The following is a 23,951-nucleotide window of genomic DNA, read 5'->3' on the forward strand; positions in this document are numbered from 1 at the left end:
TCCTTTATCGTTGCTGATCAGCGCAAGTCTGCCCACTTTCCAACGACAAGGAAAAATGTTCTTCTTCAAGCAAGCGTTGAACGCCTCAAGCAGCAATTCTGGCCGTTGGCGGAACATCAGTTTGTAAACTTCCGCCGGAATGCCATCAGGATCTGGCATCTTCTTGTTTTTCATAGTAAAAACCGCTTCTTCGAGCTCTCTCAATGTGAAAAGGGGGCAATCCTCGACGCTTTCCGCGCTATTGACAGCAACCCATACAGGATGTCTGGGGAATAATGCCCGCACAATGCGATCCATCTGGTCGGTACTTAGTATGCAGGGCCTCCGCGGAGCCCCGAATTTCCGGGTGACAAGTTTATAGTCGAGTTCCCACGGGTCCTCATTCACTTCGTTCACCAGGTTCTGCCAGCCGCGAGCTTTGCTTTTAATTATAGCGCTGCGGAGTCTCCTTTTTGCTGATCTATACTGTGCCTTCATGGCACATGCCTCCTCGTTGGTGTGCAAACCTTGTGCCAATTGGCGGAGCTAATGACACTCTCTCCGTAGGTCGGCAATTTCTGCCGTTCACAAGTACATAGAAGGCTTGTCGCGGCTGGGGCTCCTCCGGGACATGGCGCGCGCGCGGTTCTGCCTGCTCCAAGAACTTCAACGAACTTCCCGATGTTCACCCTCGTGACATTCCACAGGCAGGGGGAGCGTTGCGTTGGTGCTGGCAAGTAGCGTCAACCACTTCGAACGCGATGTACTGGTGATCACTTGCCGAGAAGTCTTCTAGGACTCGCCACTCGTCCACCGATGATACGAGATTCCGACGCAAAAGTGATGTCAGAAATGCTTCCTTCACAGCCTAGGTGCCGAAACGTTGGCGTGGGTCCGATGTTTAAAACTACGAGCCCGGTTTTCACCGTCATTTCCAGAATCCGTTTCCCTCTGGAGTCTGCCTGAGGAGGCCCCATTCTAGGGCGCTGGCATTAATATTACCACCTACCAGGATTCGTCTAAAAACACTAAAAAACCTTATTTCTAAACACCGGATCCAGACAAACCCGTTCCCTCGGCCTTCGGCAAGAATAATATGGTATGGTTTACAAATAGGTAAGAATTGAGTCACTTCAAAGCCAAGCTATGAAATTTGTTGCAAGGAAATTGGCAGTTTTTCATATAATATATTTCGTACATACAATTGGCCGGTAAAAAACACACCACCCGCTCTTGCCTGCGGTAAATCAGACGCCAAATTTATAATTTATTGTAGCAACGTTCGGTACAGGGCTGTGAAAATCTGCTGGATGTTGCCATGACTGTTCTTTAAAAAAGTCCGAATGACGAAAACCAGATGACCTCATTACAGTTCCCCCTCATAAATTACACCTTCAGAAGACTCCATTATGACTTTACGGCCTTATTTTTGACAATCATTCCAAGAATTGCTCGGTTTCACTTCAAAAGAATAAAATCATCTACAAATTTGTTGTGATCCATTCTGAGGCACAAAAAGCGGTTTGCATGCAGACAGAATTGAAATTTTCAAAAAGAATATTAAAAACTTTTAATTTCAAAACACCAAAGACACTCGGACGAGAAATTTCGACCGCATAGTGATTTTGTGGTTCATGGCTGAGCGTGGTCTTTCCATTTGCCGGAGTGTGGAATCCACCTAAGTAAGTCATTGCGTCGCTCCTCGGTTGGTCGGGCGTCTGGCTCTTCTCAATCAGCTTCTTTACAAAATGAAGCCAGAAATAACTTTCCGCTAATTTACGAGCGTCTGGAGTGTCTTTCGTGCGCTCATTGGTTCCACGGACCCGGCGGAGTGCACGCTTGGATGGTTTGGAAAGGGGGCGGTACGTATGGCTTGAACACCTTTGTTGTACCCCCAGGTATTCAGAGTTCACATTAAAAGGAGATTTTATGATTCAATGAACGGAATTTTAATGACTGGGTAATTCGTGCCGGGGATGGATTTCAAGCAAGATTTTCCGAGAAGAAAAATCATTCACATTGTATACTTTCCCCTGTTCAGATGCATTGCGTACAATACGTTGCTAGTTTTCGACCCGGTCCTTTCAATTTATTCAGCATTAGCATGCATTTGGGACTGATCATTGAGAAAACATCATTGGTTTTATGAGCGACTCCCGACATACGAACTTTACTTTTAAAGAGCCAATACCTGAAAAATCACAGGTACAACTACGCAAAATCAAAGCATTTTTTTCTAAGGATATCTTACGGATTTTTAACGAATATTTAGAACATTATTTAAGTCAAAATGATGATAATATTCTCCACTATTTCCAATTTTTTTTTTTTTTTTTTGGAACTGGGTTGAGATGGATGGTAAGGAGTAACACCACCGTAAAGGCCTAAAAGGCGATTTTTTGAGATTTGTTTTGGTGTGGATGAAACTGCCATAGATAAATACAAGTGAAGGGTGACTATTACGAATATATTTAAGTATATTGCAATAAATTTGGTAAAGATACACTTAACAGAAAAAATCTGCCTACACCTGCTTTCTCGTTACATTTTACAGCAAATATATAAAATTAGGACGAAAAACACATTTAATAATAGTTTTAAAATTACTGATAATTTCAATTAATAATTCGTTGTTCGTGTTGTAGACGGTAAAGCATTGAATTGATAAGCTTTGCTGTCTTTTCGGATGAAGTTTTCCCCTTCTCTTTTCTGAGGCTATTTCTCAACATTTCTTTGCTCGTTATATTGTGTTGAGGAATTCTTCTGTAAAGTGAGTCTCATAAATGTTCAATGGGATTGAGGTTTGGACGTTGTGGAGGTGTATGAAGCTCTTTTGGGGCATTATATAGTAACCAAGACCACACAACTTGAGCTCTATCTTTGGGATCATTATCATGATGAAAATAATAATCCTTACCCAAGCCGAAATTTCGCGCGCTACTCAAATTATTCCTTAAATTATTAAGGTAAGCAAGTTTATCAATTGTTGACTCAATAAACTCAAGGTTACCCACGCCGTTAGCCGATATACACCCCCAAACCATTACTCCGCCACGACCGGGTTTTATTGTTGGAAGTAAATTTTCTTTTTCAAATGATGTCTCTGATTTCCTCCATACTATTTGTCGTCCTTTTATTCCGAAAATGCAAAATTCCTTTTTTTTTCTGAAAACAAAGCATCTTCCCAAAACGATTTTAGTACTGTCATCTCCCTGGTCAAAGGCCTTTCTCTCCAAGACAACATTGATGGACGGCCAGAATGGCTTTTAGAACAGAACTCACCTGTTGATTTGATGTTGCTAACAACCCGCTGGATGGATGAATGTTATATTCCGATGACTCTTGAAATTTCCCTGAACAAGGTGTTCCCTTCTTCCATAATTTAATAATGATTTTTCTCTCGCCAACAGAAATTTCTTTTCTTTTATTTGCTATTGCAATGAATACATTTATTCGAACATTTATTTTACACAAACTTTCTAATTACGTGCATAAATGAAAGTCAATTAATAACAGATGCCGAACAATTTCAGGAAAGTGCATTTGAGACGTCATATTTTGGGGAATTCCCTAATTCAATGACACAGACTTTTTCCACGCAGTATAACCGGAAGCTAGACGCTTCAGGTACGGTAGGTTTTGTGTATTTCTGATATAAAAATATTTGAGTGGACATTTGTCTCATTAGAACCTAACACGTAATATATATGTACATATATTATGTGAGAATACCCATTTCGGGTGATACTGACATTCAAAGTCTTGAATTTACACGTAAGTGACAGTTTTGAGCTAGTATAATTTTGTTAGTAATAGTCCAAATTCCACCAAACTTGGTAGGATCATGCTCTATATTATAGCCTACATTACTGCAACGAGACCTTTCATTTAATATCCGACATGACCATATTTGGTGAACAAAAATTTACACCCCCCTTTCGCATATATGGGAACCCCTCCTTAAGTTTAACCTAGAATGATGTGACTCACCGTATGCGTGAGCCTTCACTTCACACTTACGAACGATTGGTGTCAATCGCTATAACCGTTTCCGAGAAAAATGCCTGTGACACACAGACAGACGAACAAACGGACAGACAGTAAACATATTTTAATAAGGATTTATTTTACACAAAATCTTAAAATTGTTTTAATCTACTTCAGTATAATTAGAGAACGATGTACGGAATTTTAGATATATTGATTTTTAAAGAATTGGCGAGCGTTTGTTTAAAGTTGCTCGATTTTCAACAAGAAAAAATTACTTTGACAAGTCAATAAAAATAGTTAAAATAAACTTATCAATAATGCCGTACGTCATTTCCTTCGAAATTTGTGAAGATGTGGTTAAGTTTTCAAGTAAAAATGTTAAAAATTGCTCAAGTTATGCTGCGTGCCATTTTATAAAATCATGTTAGGGGAAAATGCGTTTTTTTTTTTCGAAATTTCACTTATTTCCGCATATTCTTCAGAGCATTTGTTTAGCCAATAAAAAACCCGACTACTGGAAAATTCTACAGAGGTGTTACCCCTTAATTGCTCTGGTTTAATTTGATTCATATGCTGGTGCCACCTAGAATTTTATTCTGTTTTTAAGGTTTTCTGTGTGAAACAATACCTTATATGTCTGTTTGTTCGTCATATCGTCTGCCCGGCTGTCCATCTGCCTGTCTGTCACACGAGATTTACTCCGAAACAGTTGAAGCTATCGTCACGAAATTTGGTGAGAATATGGGGTCTTCAAACCGCTACACGTGTAACGGCACCATTTTATGCTCCATTAGTGCTTTTCAAAAATGATGTTTTTTATATTGATTGAAACACAGGAGAATGAGAATTCAAAATGTGTGCCCCAAAAAGTGAAACAAGTTTCGTTTCCAGAATCTATCCAAGAGAAGAATCTGAAAAAATCACAACAATGCATCTCTAAAAAATCTAGGCCTCAAAATAGATTTCATTACAATATCTGCACAAATAAAGTTAGTAATAGCATATAATTATATTTTAGAAATTTATCCGAAAAAGTATGAAACAGTACAAGACACAAATCTGAAAAGTTTGGAGGCAACGGCACAAGACACAATTCTGAAAAGTTTGGAGGCAATCCAACTATTCCTAACAAAATTGTAGAAGGTCCAAGTTTTGTATTTTACGTGAGTTCATTGCATTCCAATGGTTCTGAGCCCGCAATCTACTAATGGCTGGCCGCACTAGTTTGGGAAGCAACTGAGCAGGTTCAAATATGTTAAAAGGCGCGTGGTCTTCATTCTAAAGGATCAGAAACAAATGTCTGGCTTCGAACGAAGAGAGAATTCACTGCTTTAGCAGCAAACGGTTCTTAATAAACATTATTTCAGCTTCAGCCAGAACTTTGCACCCATGGTGGGTTTGCGAATTAATATAAGCAAGTAAACAACACCCTTGAACCATTTCGGGCACGCTGCTCCCAAGGCAAAAATGAGGCAGCGTCTGATGAGTTGCTTCTGTCTCAGAAATGAATGGAAATGGAAAAAGCGAGCATTCTGGTGACCCTATATACCGTTCTCAAGGTGCGTGCGCACATTCCAAAAACCAACGATAGTCCATTTTCGATAACTAAAAGTCGTAGCGGTGAGTCCAGTTCCGAGGCGTTGTTGACGTTTCGGTAGTAGTATTTCCCTCCTTTAGTCGACTTTTATAATCAAGGAAGACTTTGAATGTATCCTTAAGTCCCAACTTACAGGGTATTGATAGTAAAAATATAATTAACACATGAAGATCTAGTTTAGATTTCCAAAAATTTTCAATTTCAATTTTTAAATAAGTCTTCTTCTTTACATTATTAGCATTTTCTTGCTTTACGTTATTAGCATTTTGCAGTCCTATTCACTCTAGGACTACAAAATGCTAAGGGAGTTTTGCGGCAAAAGTATATCAATATTACTATTATTAAGTTTAAATTTTACATTGGGGCATCATCATAATTTTTTTTAGATTGTTGTTGGATAGTTTCTGAGAATGAGTTCTGGTTCACTTTAAGTTTGTAGTCCTGTACCCACCCCCCACAGCTATAGACGGAATTTGCCTCGCTCCCACGTGGGGTGCCATTTGTAATGAAGGTCAAAGTTCATCGGGGTTGATCAAGATCAATTAAAAATGTAGAACTACATTGAAAACCTAAAGAGATGGCGAAATTGGCAGCGAAGGTCCAACGTTAAGATTCTGATGTGTCCGTCTCCGTTGCTACAGAATTAGAATCTGGTAAAAATAGGGGATGAAGGACGCGTAAAGAGGCGTTGCAAAAATGTCTGATCTCATGCCATCTCTTGTCGAATGTTAAAACTAGACCAGTTCTTTTCCCTGGGCTCGTGTGTTCGTTAAGAACTGCATTGCAGTAGCGCCTAAGTCCATGCTGACAAACAAACATGCTAGCAGGACAGAATTTACATCTAAAATTTATCAAAATTCAAAAAAGTTCTAATATCATCGAAAGGCTCAAATGGTAAATCATTCTGCGATTAGATTTGCTCGGAAGAAATTGGATCCTTCTAATTGAATTCCAACCTCTGGATCGCCCAATTCCCTAATGCCAAGGATGAGTGGGAACCCTAAGAGAACGCACCTTGTAAAGATATGAGTTGAGGATACCATCCGTCGTGAACGTTCCCTTTTGATCGGCACTCAGGGCTTGAGCTTCCCGGCTCCATGCTCGCGGTCGAGCGGATATTTTTTTTCACTAAATTAAGTTTCACTCTGTTTTTCGCTAGATTCTGAACATATTCTCCGTACTATATTTCAGGTTTGGGTGCGTTCTCAACATACCGGATCAAGGACACGCAAAATTTTCCAGGCTAAATATATTAGTTTATCATACCGAAACCGTGGCAAAGTCCCCCGAACCCAAATAAATAAAAAAGAAATAAAAACTAGTTCAAAAAAAATATTACACTATTAATCACCCCCCCCCCCCCTAAAAGAAACTGACGTGTCAAAAAGGAGACTCCATTCTCGAGCTTGGCTATTAATATTCGTATTCATAGATAATTCACCATTGCGCTGTGCTCTCTTAGTTGACTTTCGTACACTCGGGTTGTGTCACACTCCCTAGAGAGAGACGATATCCTCTCGTGGGAAATATCTTCTGGACCTTCATCATGTCTTCCTATCACCTTTAGATCTGTTGATTTTAATGTAACATCATCCAGCGATACTCCTGGCCAAGAATCAGGGAAAATATGCTAGGTCGCTTCTGGAACTGCTACAACATTGACCTTGTATTTTCTGATCTGTTAGAATAACTCTTTGATAGCACCAGATTAGCTTAGTGATCTAACATTCCAGGATTTAAGAGCGTAGTCATTTTTTCCATTTCGCGGCTTTTACCATGGTATCAATCCTATCCGAGACTGTTCATCCGGTTTCTGTACATGGTATTTTGTTTTTTGGTGGATGACGGTTCGTAAGCCCATCGCTCCGAACCTCCAACCTGGAGGACTGAGTCAATTGCATTAGACCCCTTTGACGAAGGGGTTTGGTCAGGTAGGATGCAGTATGGTGGAGTTATCCCAACTAAGCTGGGCGTCCACCTCTGCTTTTTTTCTCATGTTTCACGATCACGGGTTTTTTACTGATGGTAGTGTTGAGTACGTTTCCTCAAACTCTCCTGCTTTACCTGGGCTTGGGGCCAACATGCTATTTAGATAATTTTCAATTCAGCCGCAAAGACCAGATGGCCTTTAGAAAAAAACTAACATTTGAGAAGTGAACAATACTTTGAGCCTAAGATAGTATTTAAACCGACAAAGAGGGCTTTAGAGGTATCTACCTTTCCCTAAAAAATTTCTTGACGTTAAAAGTGGTCCCACCGTACACGCTACTATGTATATGCTGATTTGACAAGAATTGGTTTGAGGCCGCAAATTGTATGTTAAAAAAAGGAAAGGAAGGAAAGGTAATTAGATTCTACAATTAAGCCTACCCACCTTCCAAAGAAAAGCCCCTGGCTGCTTCCACAATATTTCTATTTTCTCTAAGATGATCACATTTTTGTAATATTATCTGAAAATTGTTACAGATTCCCCAGGTGGATGCAACCAACTGGACTCGTGGCTCATGATTTATTGTTCCTTGTTAGACTCATGACAGTTCCATATCGCAAATAGAATTTTAGTTCAAAGTTTATTTTCGTTGAGTTTCTTTCCGATTCCAATATATTCAGATCTCTGAAAGATAAACAAATAATAGCAAAGGGCAATTTTCGGATAATTCTGTGTATGCGCAACTCGGCCGCTACGCCAAGAAACTGGCAAAGGGAGAATCATCATTCTTAAGTCTCTGAATCAATAAACAAAAGTCGATGAAATAATTCTAAATCGATCGATCCCATAATGAATGTATCGTTTCGTCTTGGCTATATACGTCGTCGCGTCAGGGATGTAAAGTTTCCGCTCCATTTGCCCGAAAATGCCTTACTTATGCCTTCCTATTCATAAAATTACTCACGATACTGAAAAATTAAGGCCCAATTTAATGCTCATGATCGCGTTAATTTTTGTTTACGACGTGAATTTGAATTTTATTTTTATAGCGACGCCCTCGATGTAAACAACTCGCAGCTCGGCTAATTTCAATTTAGTTTCAACGAGGTTTCATTCAGGTGCCTTTGGGCCTGGGTAAGTTGGCGCGGCCGGATGCCGCTCTTGGTTCCTGCAGTAATATCTCACAGCTTCAAGATAATACCACTTGGAATGAAATCTTGAGAAGAGAGACGACTTTTGGGCTTAGATTTAAAGGGGATTTAAGGGGGCCAGAAAGAAAGGGAATTCTAATCTACCACTTAGCATGGATATTACTATAGAACGACACTCACCATCAAATGAAATTGTTACTCAAAAACATCCTCACTTTAGTTCTGGGGTATTTGCTTACCAAATCACCATACATTATTCGCTTTAGAAAGGTTTCTAATTCCAATTTTAATCCCTGCCGACGTCCCCTTAAGAAGAATTTCATTGCATTTAGTGGAAAAACTGCAATCATTCAGCACCAATGCTTGAGATGTTGACAGTTTCAATAATTTGGTGATAAATAATAATTTCTAAGTTAAAAGGGCAATTCTGATTTTTCAATGACTTGCGTGACACAGACACTATCACTTTAGGTTAAATTGGGCATGTGTAATTACAGAGCAGAGCGACATGTGGTCCGACCAACCCCTGAAACCATGATCATCTCGTCAAGTTCAATTTGTCTTGTTCCTAGGAGATAGCCAGACGTTCTGGTAAAATGTAGCTTTAGTATCGAGATCTGGAGGACTCTACTGTTCTCGTCCTAACTTAATTTCACTCTTAACGACCTCAAGGGGGTGTCTGGTCGAGTAAATATTTAGATTAAAAGATTATCTCGTTCGCCACTGTAACGACTCTCATCGAGGTGCTAAATAGTTTATCTTTCGACTTTCCAAAGATACAATTAGTATCAGAAATATCTAATTTGAACTTGAGGGGAATGTGGTTAGCAGAACAGCAGCTCGGCTTATCGTGCCGTTTGAGTTTCAAAGTGGTCGGTAAGTGTAAATGCATGATTAATATCTTTCTTTTCAGATTTCGTAAACTGAAATTTACAGATAGATAGACGTTAGGGATCAACGTTTAGTTTTTCCTTCTATATTTTCATATAAAATACGAATTATCCGTAGACACATTGGTAAAGTAGTTAATAGAAGACGCATATCAGAAAATATAATTAATATTCTAAGTTCAATACACTGGTGACTCTAAAATCTAATATCGCACATTTGGTCTCTGATTTGAAAATCTCCACATAGTACAAAATTCAAACAAAATTTTTTTTAATGAATGAAGATCACAATTTTAAAATATATTCAACGTAAAAATCTAAGGATATAATTTTAGACCTTAAACTAATTAAATTTGGGAGACCTACCTTCTCGTCCAGGGCAAAGGCAGCTCATCAGACGCTGCTTCACCTCTGGCTTGGGTTCAGCCTGACCGAAGTAGTTGTTGAGTGATGGTGGCTCTGTTATATAAATTCGCTAACACGGGATGAGTGTGAATTATATCGAACGAAAATCGGACTAATAAATTCAGGACTAAGTCGGCGGAAGCAGAACTTAATTTTAATTTGGATATAGAGAGAGTCCTAAGCTGACCATCCACTTGATGGGGGGACTGGACCGAATGGAAGGCAATTTACCCGCTTCCCTTGGATAGAACCACAAGTCATAACTTTTTAAAGAATGGATACTAATCCAATTAGTTGGTGTCCCAGCCAGTCCGCATGTGTTCCTTGGAGACCTGGGTTCTTAGAAAGAAAAATTGCGAACTCTTGACCACGTTCGAGAGAAGAATCCTCCAAAGAATTTTTGGCCCCTTCATGAGGATGGACGATTCCGTAGCCTACATAACGACGAAATCTATGAACAACACCAGGAGCGTCTGGTTGGATAATATCCTACCAAATCCGTATGGGTGAAGATGATGCTGCCCGGAAAGTCTATTAGGGCGAAATCTTTCTATTAAAAAAAGAAGACGAGGCAGACCCTGCCTGAGATGGGGCGATGGCATAAGTCAGGACGCTAGACAGCTTTTAGGGATATCGAACTGGTGGACCTCGGCGCAAAACCGGGATGTCTGGAGTTCGTTACTAAAGCAAACCTAAACCAGATATCGATTGCTGTGCCGTCGATGATGATGATGATGTGGCGGAGCGAACAACTTGCGTGTTACACGCGTGCAAGTGCGAATTGAGTTGGTCATTACATCAAAAAACAACTTTTAACAGCGAAAATTGTTCTTCGATGTTAGTTCGAGACAAGAGAAGCCCGAGGAAGGAGGACTCCTCACGGTTTTTAATTTTAAATTACTAACTATTAATTTAATAATAAAATAAAGTGTTTACCACAATTGGTGACCCCGTATCAACGCACGTACGCAAGAATCATCAAATTGGAAACAAGTCGGTGGAAAACGGAATTCTCGAATCGATCGCTCGTGGGGTGAAACGGAGAAAGACACAAGTGAACTTCCGCGACTGCTGTATTTCCCGAGTATTTTCCAGGTTTCCAAAGTTCCCCAAATACCAGAAGGAAGGGTGGAAGATCAATTTTCTACGAGTTTAATTTTGAAAAAAAGTGCAGTTCTCACGCCTATATCCAATCATCAAGCGGCATCATAATCACAGTCTGCGCAAGCACAATCGTTTGGTAAACAGCTGCAATAACCGCAAGTGCAGCATCCTGAATAGCCTCCATCTCAACAGCCACCACAGCATCATTTACGGTCACAGGTGCAGCAACAGCAATCACTGGTGTCGATAGTAAATTTAGTAAGACTACCGTGAACGACGTTGGCAAATGGTTTCTCTTCATCAATCTCCGAAATTGCCCGAGGAATCAAAGAACTTAAGGATAAGCAAGAATTCGCAATCGTACTTCTACAAAATCTACAACAACCGATGTCTTCGGCAACTACCGCGGCCGTACGGGTGCTGCCGTTTTGGCGTAAGAGTCTGGCAATATCGTTCCTCCAACTCGAGGCCCAATTCACTTTGGCCGATGTCACAGCGAATGCCGTTCGTTTTAATTACGCATTAGTCGGGCTGGACGAGGAGGCAGTTGGGCTTGTCGCCGACGTCCTCAAGTACTGCTCTTATATGCGATTAAAAAAGCAGCTCGTAAAAGGTTTGTCAGTAAGTGAGGCGGCTAAATTTAACCGCTGACAGAACTTACGCTAGGTGACCGTGCGCCAAGTCAACTGTTGCGTGAGATAAAGCAGTTGGGTGGTGACAAAGTCGACACCGAGCTGTTACAGGCTTTGCGGTTGCCGAGGCTTCCAGACAGCACATAGGCCATTCTGACGTGTGCGGATTCTGGGCTTCTTTATACGTTAGCCGTCATCGCGGACAAAATCCATGAGGTGCATGTGCGACCCATGATTGGTGAGGTGTCACGCGACAACTTAGGTCAGGTGGCTCAGCTACAGCAGATCGCTGCAGCATTAACCGCCATTGTCTCTGAGTTGGCAGCGGCCGTCGGTGTTTTGCGTTCGGGGTATGGGACTAGATCAAAGCCTAGATCCGCCTCCCGAAATGGGCGGGTTAGTAGGACGTCAGGACCTTCGACAAGTACCGGGTCATGCTGGTACCATCGTAAGTTCGTTGATAAGGCTACAAAGTGTTCCAGCCCCTGCAATTGCCTTGTTTTGGCAACTGCTACCCGAAATGCAGCACCACATCTCCTCACAATCTACGACCTCTTGAGCCGGCGCAACTACCTGGTCGATACAGGCGCTGAAGTCTCGATTCTTCCCGTATCCCGGCATAACAATTTAATACCACAATCATTCCAACTTGCGGCAGCATATTCTTCGTTGATCCGCACGTATGGCTACAGGCAATTAGACTTGAGTTTAGTACTTGGACGAACGTTTTCTTCCCGCTTCATAATCGCGGAGATCAGTATACCCATCTTAAGTGCTGATTTCCTGTGCCACTATTGTTTGCTAGTGGATATCCATAATAGGTCCCTCATTGACCCCACAACTTCTCTTAGGTCATCAGGAAAAATCTCATCCTGCTTACCCAGCACTCTTTCCATTGTTTTTGAAGATATTGTCGACGTACGTATTCGCGCACTTCTTCAAAAATACCGCAACATCACTACCGAGGGTAGTGTCTCTGAATCTGCTAAGCACGATGTTCAGCACCACATTAGCACTACTGGCTCCCCATTTTTCTCTAAGGTGCGTCCATTACCACCTTTAGACCTTCAGACTGTTTTTGGTCTTTGCCACTCCATGATCCCTAAACCACATGACGAATGGATAGCTTGTGACGCCTACAGACGTCTGAATGCTCAGATCATTCCAGACCGCTATCCCATACCACTCATCCACGACTTTGGGCACTCTATCGCAAACTTCTGTATTTTCTCGACCTTGAATTTAGTCAAGGCATACCATCAAATCTCTGTAGCTTCCGAATACATTCCAAAAACGGCAATATGCACACCTTTCGGACTGTTCGAGTTCAGTAGGATGGCTCATTCATTCAGATTCATCCACTCTGTGCTACGAAACCTCAACTTCTGTTTCGTATATTTGGATGATTTGTGGTCGCGTCTTCCTCTGAGTCCAAGTATTTAGAGCACCTCGAGTGCATTTTTCAATGTCTCCTTGAAGCCGGTCTAGTTCTTAACGTTGACTACATGGTTTTCAGAGGGCCACGGCATCGAAAAACAATTTTTGACAGCGACAATTATTTTTCGATGACCAGGACCAGTACCCCATTCCTCTCATCCAAGACTTTGCACATTACTTAGCAAACTGTCTTGTTTTCTCGATCTTGGATCTCGCCAATGCAAACCTTTAGCCCCCGAAGATATTCCAAAAACAAGAGTTTGCACATATTTCAAACGTTTCGAGTTTACACGAATGACTTTTGGCCTGTGCAATGCGGTGCAAACTCCCAGAGATTTATTCAATCTGTGCTACTTTGACTTCTGTTTCGTCTACTTAAGTAATGTTCTCATTGCCTCCTCCACCAAGTCCAAGCATTTGGCACATCTTAAGTGAATTTCTCAACGATTCCTTGATCATGGTCTAGCTTCCAAAATTTAAAAAAGCAAATTCTTCCAACTGCAGGTGAAATTTCTAGGCCATTTTACCACCCCTAATCGACCTAGACAAGGCGAAAGCTATCCCGACCTTTCCGCTACCTAAAACGCTAAAAGGCCTCAGAAAGCCGCTTCCCTTATGCAAGTATTTCGCTCAATGCACAATCTTGCGCACTCCGGCGGTTGGCTACCAAATATTTCTGGCTGTCCATGAACAAGGATTCTAACTTTTGGGCCAGAGAGTGCATTGCATCTCCAAACTTTATGGTCACTAGCCATGCTAAGAAAGAAATAGGTGTGTTCTCTAGCAAATTGCTACCACACGATACATCTCGAGACTTGCTTAGCTAAAGTATTGCCTCACTATCATTGGTCGGTTTAAGCGGTGGCTTGAGGCAATACCTCTGAAGGATATCACAGAGAGTGGATTCCGAAATTAGTTTGTGTGACCAGGGAATGCAGTTCGAATTGCTCTCCTCTCGGAGCTCGGAAAGCCCTTCGGTTCCAAACATCATCGGAGAACTGCATGTCATCCGCAGTCCAATATGAGTGCTGGAACCTTGGCATCAGACACTGATGGCCGCTATCATGGTACGCAATGATTCGTCCTAGTCACATGTTCTGCCTTTCGTATTACTTGACCTTCGTACAGCCGTACGTGAAGAGTTTACAAGAGTTTACTGTTAGCCCTGCTTATCTGGTGTACGGGGAGAACCTACGGCTCCGCGAGCAGAGAAGCAGTCTTAGAAAAACTGGATTGTTGTGTCTGCTAGGGGAGGTTGTTGTCAAACTGAGGCCACCATTGCATCTCGCCTAGCCAGCGGCCAACACCCCTAGAGACTTCGAAGTCTGCACTCACCTTCTGGAGGGACCACTGCGCTTATAAAACCCTCGAGCGTGGAGCAGCTGACGGGAACGGAACGTTTTTCCGTTGTCTGTTATGATAGCAGAAATAATTTAATAGTTATCTAATTTAATAAATCCTATCAAATCACTTAGAATTTAAGTATCTAAAAACATTTTAAATCAAATAATGAAAAGTTACGTTTAAATTAGTTGTACATAAATTCTAAAAAGGAAAGATTAAAGAGATTAAAAAGAAGGAGAAAGGAGAGGTGTGGAATAGGGTTTGAGGATAGGAAGGGAAGGATTAGGAGCGGCATGAGCCTTTTTATTTGTGGGGAGGGACATATGGAGAATGAAAGTCGCTACCCATCTAAAGAATCACTCTTCCCTGTCGAACGAACGGTTATTGTTTCTATAGAGAAAAGGACTTGCGGGAAATGATTCTTATGGAAGAAATTTTCCTTGTTAACCTCGATCCGCCAGACACTCTAGGAATATCACCTGGATATCTAGTAGTCGTGTCATCGATGTGCGGCGTTTTGTTAGGAATCAGTCAATTAGTAATTGACTGGAAAGCCCCCCTTAAATTCATCCTAGAATCATGAAATTTTGCAGCAATGTTGGCTATAGCATAGAGAATGATCCTACCAAGGAGGAAAGGAGGAAATCGCGCTATTACTAACAAAGTCGCTTCAGTGCGGATTCAAGACTTTGAATATCAATATCACACAATATATGCATATATTACGTGCTTGGTTCTAATGGGACAAATGTCCACCCAAATGTTTTTATAAAAGAAATACACAAAATCATTAATACCTCAAGCGTCGAGCTTCCGGTTTCCCGAATTGTTTATTTATTTTTATTGAACTGAACGATAGGATATAGTGTTTTGATGCCGCCGTGTATACAGTTTAGTATAAGTTGGAGGTGATAGTGATGCATAGATAGACAGCTTGTTTAACGAAAGGTATGCGAATTAATGTTGAGGGATAGATTTTTGGCATCATCATCATCCAAATATGAGTTCAAATAGGTTTGCGCAGATTATGTCCTTCACGGAGGTGTAAATTATGAGGTCATCAGCATATTAGAGGATCTTGATAATGTTGTGATTAGGAGCGGGCTTGGGAATGTTCGCAATGAAAGGTTTGCAGAGGGTTGCAAAAAGGACGGATCCTTTTGAAATTCCAGCAGGATAGGTATAGCTGTTGCTGAACTTTCACTTGGGATTCCTGACTGCCTAGAAAGCTAAAGATTAGCTAAAGATTCGAAAGTACAAATGGAATTTTTGGATGTCACTAAGCTTATAAGCTACTCGTGTCGTACGCAGCCTGAAGCTTTTCTTATCTCAAGGAGATGGGCTATCATAGGTATCTTGCGAAGCTGGAGGTTGAGAGAATTAGGAGAGTCCTGCGGCTATCAAGAAGCAACACATTTAATTATAGAGAAAGGGACTGATGGTTACAGAGAGGTTTTTGAGGATAATGGTTGAGATTTTGTCAAGCCCAGTTGACTTTTTGTTTTTGCTCTTTTTAAAGTTTTAGGCTTAACGAAGTTAATTAATGAGAGACAGATCCAGTAAGCTTGATTGGTACAACTGAGTGTTAAAACAGATTGGATTGGTTGGTTGTTTAAGAATATGATGGTGTGGATTCAACGAAGGTAATACAATAGCTTTGGTTTCGGAACTTTCGTCACGGACGTGGAATGTGAAGCGCTCAACTTTGAGAAAGTGGTTCATATGGACGTTTGCTTTTTTTCAAGAGAAAAAATGTTCTGAGGTCGGATATCATTGCGACTGCCAGCTTTGTCAAGTCGCGGAGGGAGAGACGTTTTGAAGTTTCCTAAAATATTTGAATTGATTATCGAACCTGCGGTTATGGAGGTGGTGCAAGCTTAATAGGTATTAGTTATTAATATTTTAGGGTTATGAATGTTTAGTCGTTATTGAGTTGATAATACTCAAGTCGAAAAAATTAATTCACACGATGATGCACGTTAGTGTTTTTTAGTCGTTATCGTAGTTTAATACGGTCTTGAATGAAGTGCTCTAACACACTTCAAAGCCCTGATCCAATATGGATTGTTGCGCCAAACAATTATTATTATCGTAGTTTATGATGATGACCAGGATGCATTATAAGTTTTCGTATACAAAAAGATGAAATCCGGGGAAAACAGAGTGCATTGTAGAATCGATCGTGGCTGAGGTTGAAGGTTAAAAACTTATTATACTATCTACACTTAACCCGAAACCAGGCATAATCTTCATACTCGAAGATTCTGTATTCCTTAGTTTCTCTAACCATGCAAGTGTTACATTTGTCTAAATCTATGCTTCCAAACCTTTTGAGAAAAACGTTGTTATGTGTGTGATTGACTTGACGATTCAGTAATTTTTCTTCGGAAGCTGTAAGCGTACGAGAAGCCTCCGGGTGAATTATGGGTAAAGCAGCGTAAATGTTGAAATATAACCGTCCTTTAGTCTGTGATATCGCCCAAAAGTTATCCTCCGGCTCCCTATAGGAGTATTCCTGAATTGCCTTCAGAACATCTACAGGGGAGGATTCAACCAAACTTGTGGGACAATGAGTTCATTTAATGGGTTCTCCGCATGCGCCGGGTACCATAGAACTTTTAAAGACTTAAAAGGGAGGGAGTATGTATTTTGGGCACTAGGTGATGCGATGGCGTAGTTGGTTTGAGTAATTTATAAGTATGGAGAGAGTCTGTAATGATAGCAACCTTTTCCTCGCTCATCCTGAAAACCACCTTGATGACCTGAAGCACGGCAAATAGTTCAGCCACCAAAACTGAACTGACATCCAAAGAAAAACGTAAGACTTATGTCCCATCCGGACCAACCACCGCACAGGTAGACCCACCATGTATGAATACTGCATCAGACGCCAGGACCAGAAAACCCCTTGATTTGAGGCTCTTTACCGTCCTGGTGGCGCATAAATCATACGACAAGATAGCCTGAATCTTATTAAAACTTATGCAAATAACATTGGGAATTACAGTGTCAAACCAGCTGCGGAACGACTGATAGATCAAGGAGAGACCGTTTTAAGAATCCAGATTCTAAACCACCAAATGATAAGTTTTGGGAAAATCAGAAAATCAAGCTATTTAAGGTTTTCATGCCAACGTTTCCGCTTTGCGTCTGCAACAACCATCTTCCGCGGACGTTTGATCTCCTCAAATTGGAGAAAATTTGCGGTGCTGGATCTAGCACTGAATCGTCTATACGCGATTTTTTTCCTTTTAAAGTATAATTTAAGCTCCAGGGCCACCATGTCTTCGGCTGACCCATTTGGTTATTGTAAGGTCTAGTTGCATCAGCAATTTGCCTTTTAAAAATATTAGGAAGAGTATTAATATCTGCTCAATTGACTACCATATACACATAAATCGCCCTTAATTGTTCTATCTATCTATCTATATCTATTTTATCTTTTACCTTCTGTTGAAATATGTGCTTCGTTTATCTAATATGAAATAATCACTGCTGGGCTTCGCCACAAGTACTGAACATTGTGATACAAGTATACAAGGACAAGGAAAACAATTTATTTACTTAACCGTTAATAAACATAAACCTCGTATATCAAAGCTTGTAAAGTAGAAAGTAATTTGTAGTTTATTTTATCTCATTACTTAGTCTTAGCCTGGCACAGGTTGTATATCTCGTGTTCAACCCTTTATGGAGTATAGGTCATCCGCACAGTCTCTTTAATGCTATTGTTTTTTTTCTCTTCATTTTCAGTGAGACTGTGCTTCAGGTTCATTGTTATCACACTTAGTACTGCATAAGCTATAAACTCACATGAATGAAGCAAATACAAGAGCATGAACATGAGATTCGAACCCAGAGCAACTAGATGGAGAAGCTAGTTCCCTACCCCCTCAACCATCTCGGCTTTAGGTTGATTTGAGTAAGTTTTTTTCCCTTTGATCAAAATTACTACCACACAAATGCAAGTTTTTTTGTGTGAACCTTTGCCCATTATCACCGTAAAAATAATATCAAGTCAGCATATCGTAACAGTTCACTGAATTCATTCCTTAAGGAAAATCTCGAGATAGTGCATAATTTTTTGCCGGTTTCTCTGGAGAAATTGCTTCAATGGTACCTTCCTCCTACATGTTTAGCAGTTTCTGTTACCGTCCTCATATTTCCCCCAAAATTCTAACAGTTGTAAAAGTAAAACTTAATTTCCGTTTCATGGGGGTTTAGATGATACATATTTTCGTTTCTGTTTTTATAAATTTTATAATTCCACTTTCCATAAAACACTCCCAACCAATAGGATTGCATATTTTTATTTATGGATACCCTCAAACAGATTTTTTTCTGTTGCCAATGAGGTATTATTTATGTAATATTTTTCAACTAACCAAACTTTAAATTAAAACAATAAATAGTTCCAAAATTTGAACTTAACGGTTCACCCGCTTGCACTGCCCACTGTTTTTCGCTCAGTGTCGGTTTCGAGCGCGGCCAACTTCACGCATTTCCGACTTGTCTGGTGTCGAGTTTTCGCTCTCGCTCAGTTTTGCCATTTGTTTAGTTGTTTTTTGTAATGCTGTTCGCGGATGATTCACATTTGTAACGACTTCGGTCTGCAGTTTTATTGAAATTCAGGACATTTTCGAGTGCAAAAGTGCAACAAGTGTGTGAAAAAGTGCGTAGACGTGACAAGTGCGTGTAATTAGCCGGGAAAATGGGTTGTGCTGTGAGTACGGCGCGAGATAAGGAGGCCACGGAACGTTCGAAAAACATCGATAGGGCGCTGCGTGCGGATGGCGAAAAAGCCGCTTCGGAAGTGAAACTGCTGCTTTTGGGTGCGTCTTTTTCATGTTTCTTATGTTTTCTCGGAAATTTGGACTGTTAAGTAGGGATAGACTGTGGAAATCGTTGCGAAAATGGGAAATGCTTCATGCAGAGCCTTTGTTGCGTACGGGAAATGCATGGAAATGTGAAAGTAGAAACGTCAGACGCGAACGGAGAGCTGGCGATGTTAATGTGGGAAATGATTGATTACAATTGGGGCGCCGTTGGTGTTTTTGTGTTTTTTGCTGCATTGGGGCCACCGCGGTCAACGGCAGCGAGCTATACGGACCGCTCGGGGCTCCCATTGCGTAATGAGATCTTCTCGGCCGTGTGGTGCTCAGCGGAGGGGACGCGAATGCAAGCTGCCCGAGATGAGCCTTTGGGACTAATTCTGGTCAACGACTATATATTAGGGGCGTGGGTTTAGACCCAGCCTGATAACGATAATCACTGAACTAATTAAATATTCTGCTCTCCGTTCGATCGGCTGCAATCTCTCTCATTGGGGCTTAACCCTCTCGCGCATCATCGAAGTCACGTCCATGGGTGTCTGCCGCATTGACTATGGCCGGCGTAGACACACCTTTCGTGCATTAATTTGTGGTCAATTTTCTTTTGAACGAGTTAGATAAGCAGATGAAAGCGAATACACGAGTCCATCGGGCTATTCGCTAAAATTTCTTCTGTATTCTATAGGATTCTGTTTGTCCTTTTGAAAGGAGCCCACGAAGAAAACAGTTACTAAAACCGTTTAGCCCTTAAGACTTTAACAATGACCTGAAGACCTTTCAACTGAGAAAGACCTTTTTGACCAAGATTTCAGTCAAACTAAATTAACCGCAAACATTAGTCAGTGTTTTGGTTGATGCAACCGTGATTTCTTGCAAATCTCTTGAGCTTTGTGTAAATCTAGCAAAGATTGGATTTTTGCCGACTCAGAATGACTGATCTGTTCGTGAATTGGGTGAATGATCTCCGAAGTAAGGGTTTCCCCGATCATAAGTAATGCAGCATCATATGTTGGTGTCTTTGTTGTTGATAGGACCAAGGTCGGCCGTTTGGAAGAACATATTTGGTTCCACCTTTGTGTTCATTCTAAAATAAGGAATTGCATATCCTACAGGTTCTGTTTTCCGGAAAAGTATCATCATATAAGCTGACAATTGTAGTTAGTGCGAAATCAGTTCCGACAACCTCTGGCTTAATAAGTCCTGAGTGCATATCAAAATGGGTGATACGTTTGACGTCCAATTCAATATCCTATACAACAGTATGAGTATCGTTCGTCCGAGTATTTACGACAGGACTGTGCTTTTACTCGGCATTAGGTAGTTCAACAATTTCATTGACCAATGACAGTCTAAGGATGTATCATCGTGGAATGGGTAAAGCATAGTCGTCCTCAGCAGTAGCAGGGAAAGGCCAGGTATAGCCAGAGTGAGCAGGAGTATTATAGTCGATTCACTCTATCTTGCGTCTTTTCTTATAGCTCCCCAACCAACTTCACTTTTTGTCATGGCTTCACAGAACAGAAATTATCCGCGATGTAAGATGCCGAGGAGGCATAGTCCGAGACAAATTTGGAACCTTCGTGTTTGGATTTAATCGACGCAATAATCTTCATACAATTATTTCACCCTTAAAGCTTGAGGCAACCGAGTGGAGAAATTTCGACAGACGAAAATGTTTGTGGAAGGATCGGAAGCCATTCAAGGGGCCCTGCCTCTTAAGAACGTGGCTTTGGTCTTTAAATTATCTCCGGGCAGAATCCCTTGGGAAACATCCTCTGGTTCGTAAAAGTTTGCGAACGTCAAAAGCGGGAAACCGACTGAATGGACGTTATAGGATCGATTCTAACATTTTGCTAACACAAGGAGGATTAGAAGGTACCCGCGTTCGTAGAGAAGATGAATGTTTTTTTTTTTATTTTTGGACTTTTCAAAAAGGGCGACTAAAAGGGATAGAACTTTGTGGGTGAGCAACTTACAAATTTCCTTGTTACCGAAACATCAACGATATTTCAGATAGGGACTGATTTGTCGGCTACCATCTGTACCAATCGAAAACAGTATATTAGTTGTGATAAGCACCCGTTCCTTGACAACGTATCGGTTGTTTTCAGAATGCTTGCTTTCTCCAAGGAGGGATAATTCCATCGCTGTGAGTTTAAATAAAGTGCGGTGTGGATCTCTGGAGAAGGCACAGTCTCTTTTGTGGCCTTGTGCTTTTAACTTTGAAAAGCTTAGTGGTAACGGATCCGTGGTCAGATTTTTGTTGACTGCTACCGAAAATCATACAATCTTGGATCATGACTGCGAGTTTCCAGTCTAGGTTGAGAAGCACAACGCAGCAATATATTAGGTTGTTGCAGATGAAATGTCGGATATTTGAGTAAAATTTCAAAAAACTATAACTTTTATGAAAATTAATTTTATTAGTCAAAATAAGAACCAGCAGCTTCAATGCACTTCTCCCAACGAGATACAAGGGCATTTATTCCAGTTTCGTAAAAGTCTGGGTTTCTAGAGCTAAGAAATTCTTCAAAGGCACTTTTGACAGCTACTTCATTGCTGAATTGTTTCCCCGCCAAAAAGTGATCCAAATGCTTAAAAAAGTGGTAGTCGGTTGGCGAGAGGTCGGGTGAATATGGTGGATGAGGAAGAGTCTCATATCGTAATTCATTTAATTTTTGGACCGTCATTCTGGAAACATGAGGTCGGGCGTTATCATGGAGCAGTATCACTCCATCTCTGTTGACCAATCTAGGCCGCTGAACACGTAATTTCTCGTGCATTTCATCAAGTTGGGCACAATATTTCTCTGCATTAATTGTTTCACCACGCTCCAAAAACGAATAATGAATAATTCCAGATGCAGACCACCAAACAGTTACCATTACCTTCTTCGGGTGAAGGCTCCGTTTTGGCATGTGTTGTGGAGGCTGATCGGCATCTAGCCATTGCGCTGATCTGCGACGGTTGTCGTACAATATCCACTTTTCATCGCATGTCACTATTCTGCGCAAAAAGGGATTGTTCCTGTTGCGGTTGAGTAGAGAACTGGATATTTCCATTCGCAGCGCCATGTTTTGCTCGTTGAGTTCATGCGGAACCCACTTATCAAGCTTCTTCACCTTTCCAAGCTATTGTAAGTGCCGAGATACTGTCGAATAGTGTACGCCTATTTTCTCTGCAATGTCACGAATCGATGATCGGGGATCAGATTCCACTATCAAACGCAACTCGCCGTTGTAGATCGATGGTCCTGGGTGTCTACGAAGTTCACTTTGGAGGGTCATGTCGCCTGATCGGAATTTTTCGAACCACCGCTGTGTCGTTCGTTCGTTTGCTGCCTCAGCTCCAAATGCTCTGCAAATGTTTCTGGTTGCCTCCGCTGCGTTGTGACCAAGTTTAAATTCATATAGAAAAAGTAGACATTTTTGACTCCCTTCCATGCTTTTTTCTTTGAGTTTTACTTGGAACTTCAATGACGATTGAAACTGAAATGACTCCTTGATCGAAAGAACGACTATTTATACTCAATTATCCCATATCACCAGAGTCACCTTGCGGCAGTTTTAAACATTAAAATCATAACTAACTTCACTTCATTGAAAAATCCGACATTTCATTTGCAACAACCTAATAGAAGAGCGAGGTGCCTCCTATAAGTGACTACACGCAGTTCAGGGAAAGTTAACTAAAGATGACCTTCTGATGGTGATCTAAATGGCAAAGTGGGTTCTGACAACATTGTGCACAACACATTTGCCGTTGTATATGATAGAAAGGCATTGGTGGTCCTCACGGTTAAAGGTCTGTAGATCTCCGCAAGTATCATATTTCGGCGACGCACTGTTCGAACACAAGACCTGTCACAATGTCAGTTGGGCCGCCATAAAAAATGCCTCTACATTCTAACGCGGGTTAAGTTGTCAACCACGCCCCGAAGGCCGTCACGACTATGGAAACGTGGAGACAGATCGATGAAAGCAAGCAGCGGAAGTGAAAATGATGTGCAGCTTTGAAGCCATGAAAAAGCAGATAAGTGCAAGGAACCGTCCCCCATGACAGAAGGAATTCTAACATTGCGTTGATCAATGAAGCAGAACTTACCGCAAATTACGTTTTCACTACAGTATACCGCACAACGTACGTAATACTAATCTGTGCGATGGCAGTGTGAGGGACGTTCTCACGTCTCATCTACGGTAATGTACAGCTGAATGTGAAACGAGAACTTCGGTCAGTCGTTGGTGTTCTTAAATTGACCACAACACCGGGTCATTGTAGAACTTCGTGTCAAGTTTAGGTTGCCATTTCATTTGCTTTTCATAGGTTGAGACGAAAGGTTTAATTACAAAGTCAACAAGGAGTGTATCTGCAAAGCTGTACTTAGGAGGGGTATTCCTGAGAAACTAATAGCTGCTATAAGATTCCGACGCTGCAAAATGCAATAAAATCTCAGCGGAATTTTAGGTTAGAAGCGAAGGCCGGGAGGGTTGCATTCTGTCACCAATATTTTTCTTCTCATTATAAATGATGTCCTCCATGGTGCCTCGACTGAAAGACGTCACGGGATTCAATGGACGATGTCATCTTTCCTCCCTCTAATCGCTCCACTGTACTGATGATGCCTGTTTATTCTCTCATCAAGCTGTGGAACTTGACC

At 41.1% G+C, this 23,951-nt stretch overlaps 1 protein-coding gene across 1 annotated transcript in view; it reads left to right on the forward strand.

Annotated features, from left to right (window-relative positions):
- The first annotated feature begins 18,985 nt into the window (after positions 1–18,985).
- Positions 18,986–23,951, forward strand: part of LOC119648874 (G protein alpha i subunit) — a 31,754-nt gene continuing 26,788 nt past the window's right edge. Inside the window, exon 1 of the mRNA XM_038050765.1 lies at positions 18,986–19,291. Coding sequence (XP_037906693.1) covers positions 19,171–19,291 — 121 coding nt within the window. The 5' untranslated portion in view covers positions 18,986–19,170. The remainder of the gene's footprint in view (positions 19,292–23,951) is intronic.

Source organism: Hermetia illucens, chromosome 2, assembly GCF_905115235.1.
Source record: "Hermetia illucens chromosome 2, iHerIll2.2.curated.20191125, whole genome shotgun sequence".
Classification (NCBI taxonomy): domain Eukaryota; kingdom Metazoa; phylum Arthropoda; class Insecta; order Diptera; family Stratiomyidae; genus Hermetia; species Hermetia illucens.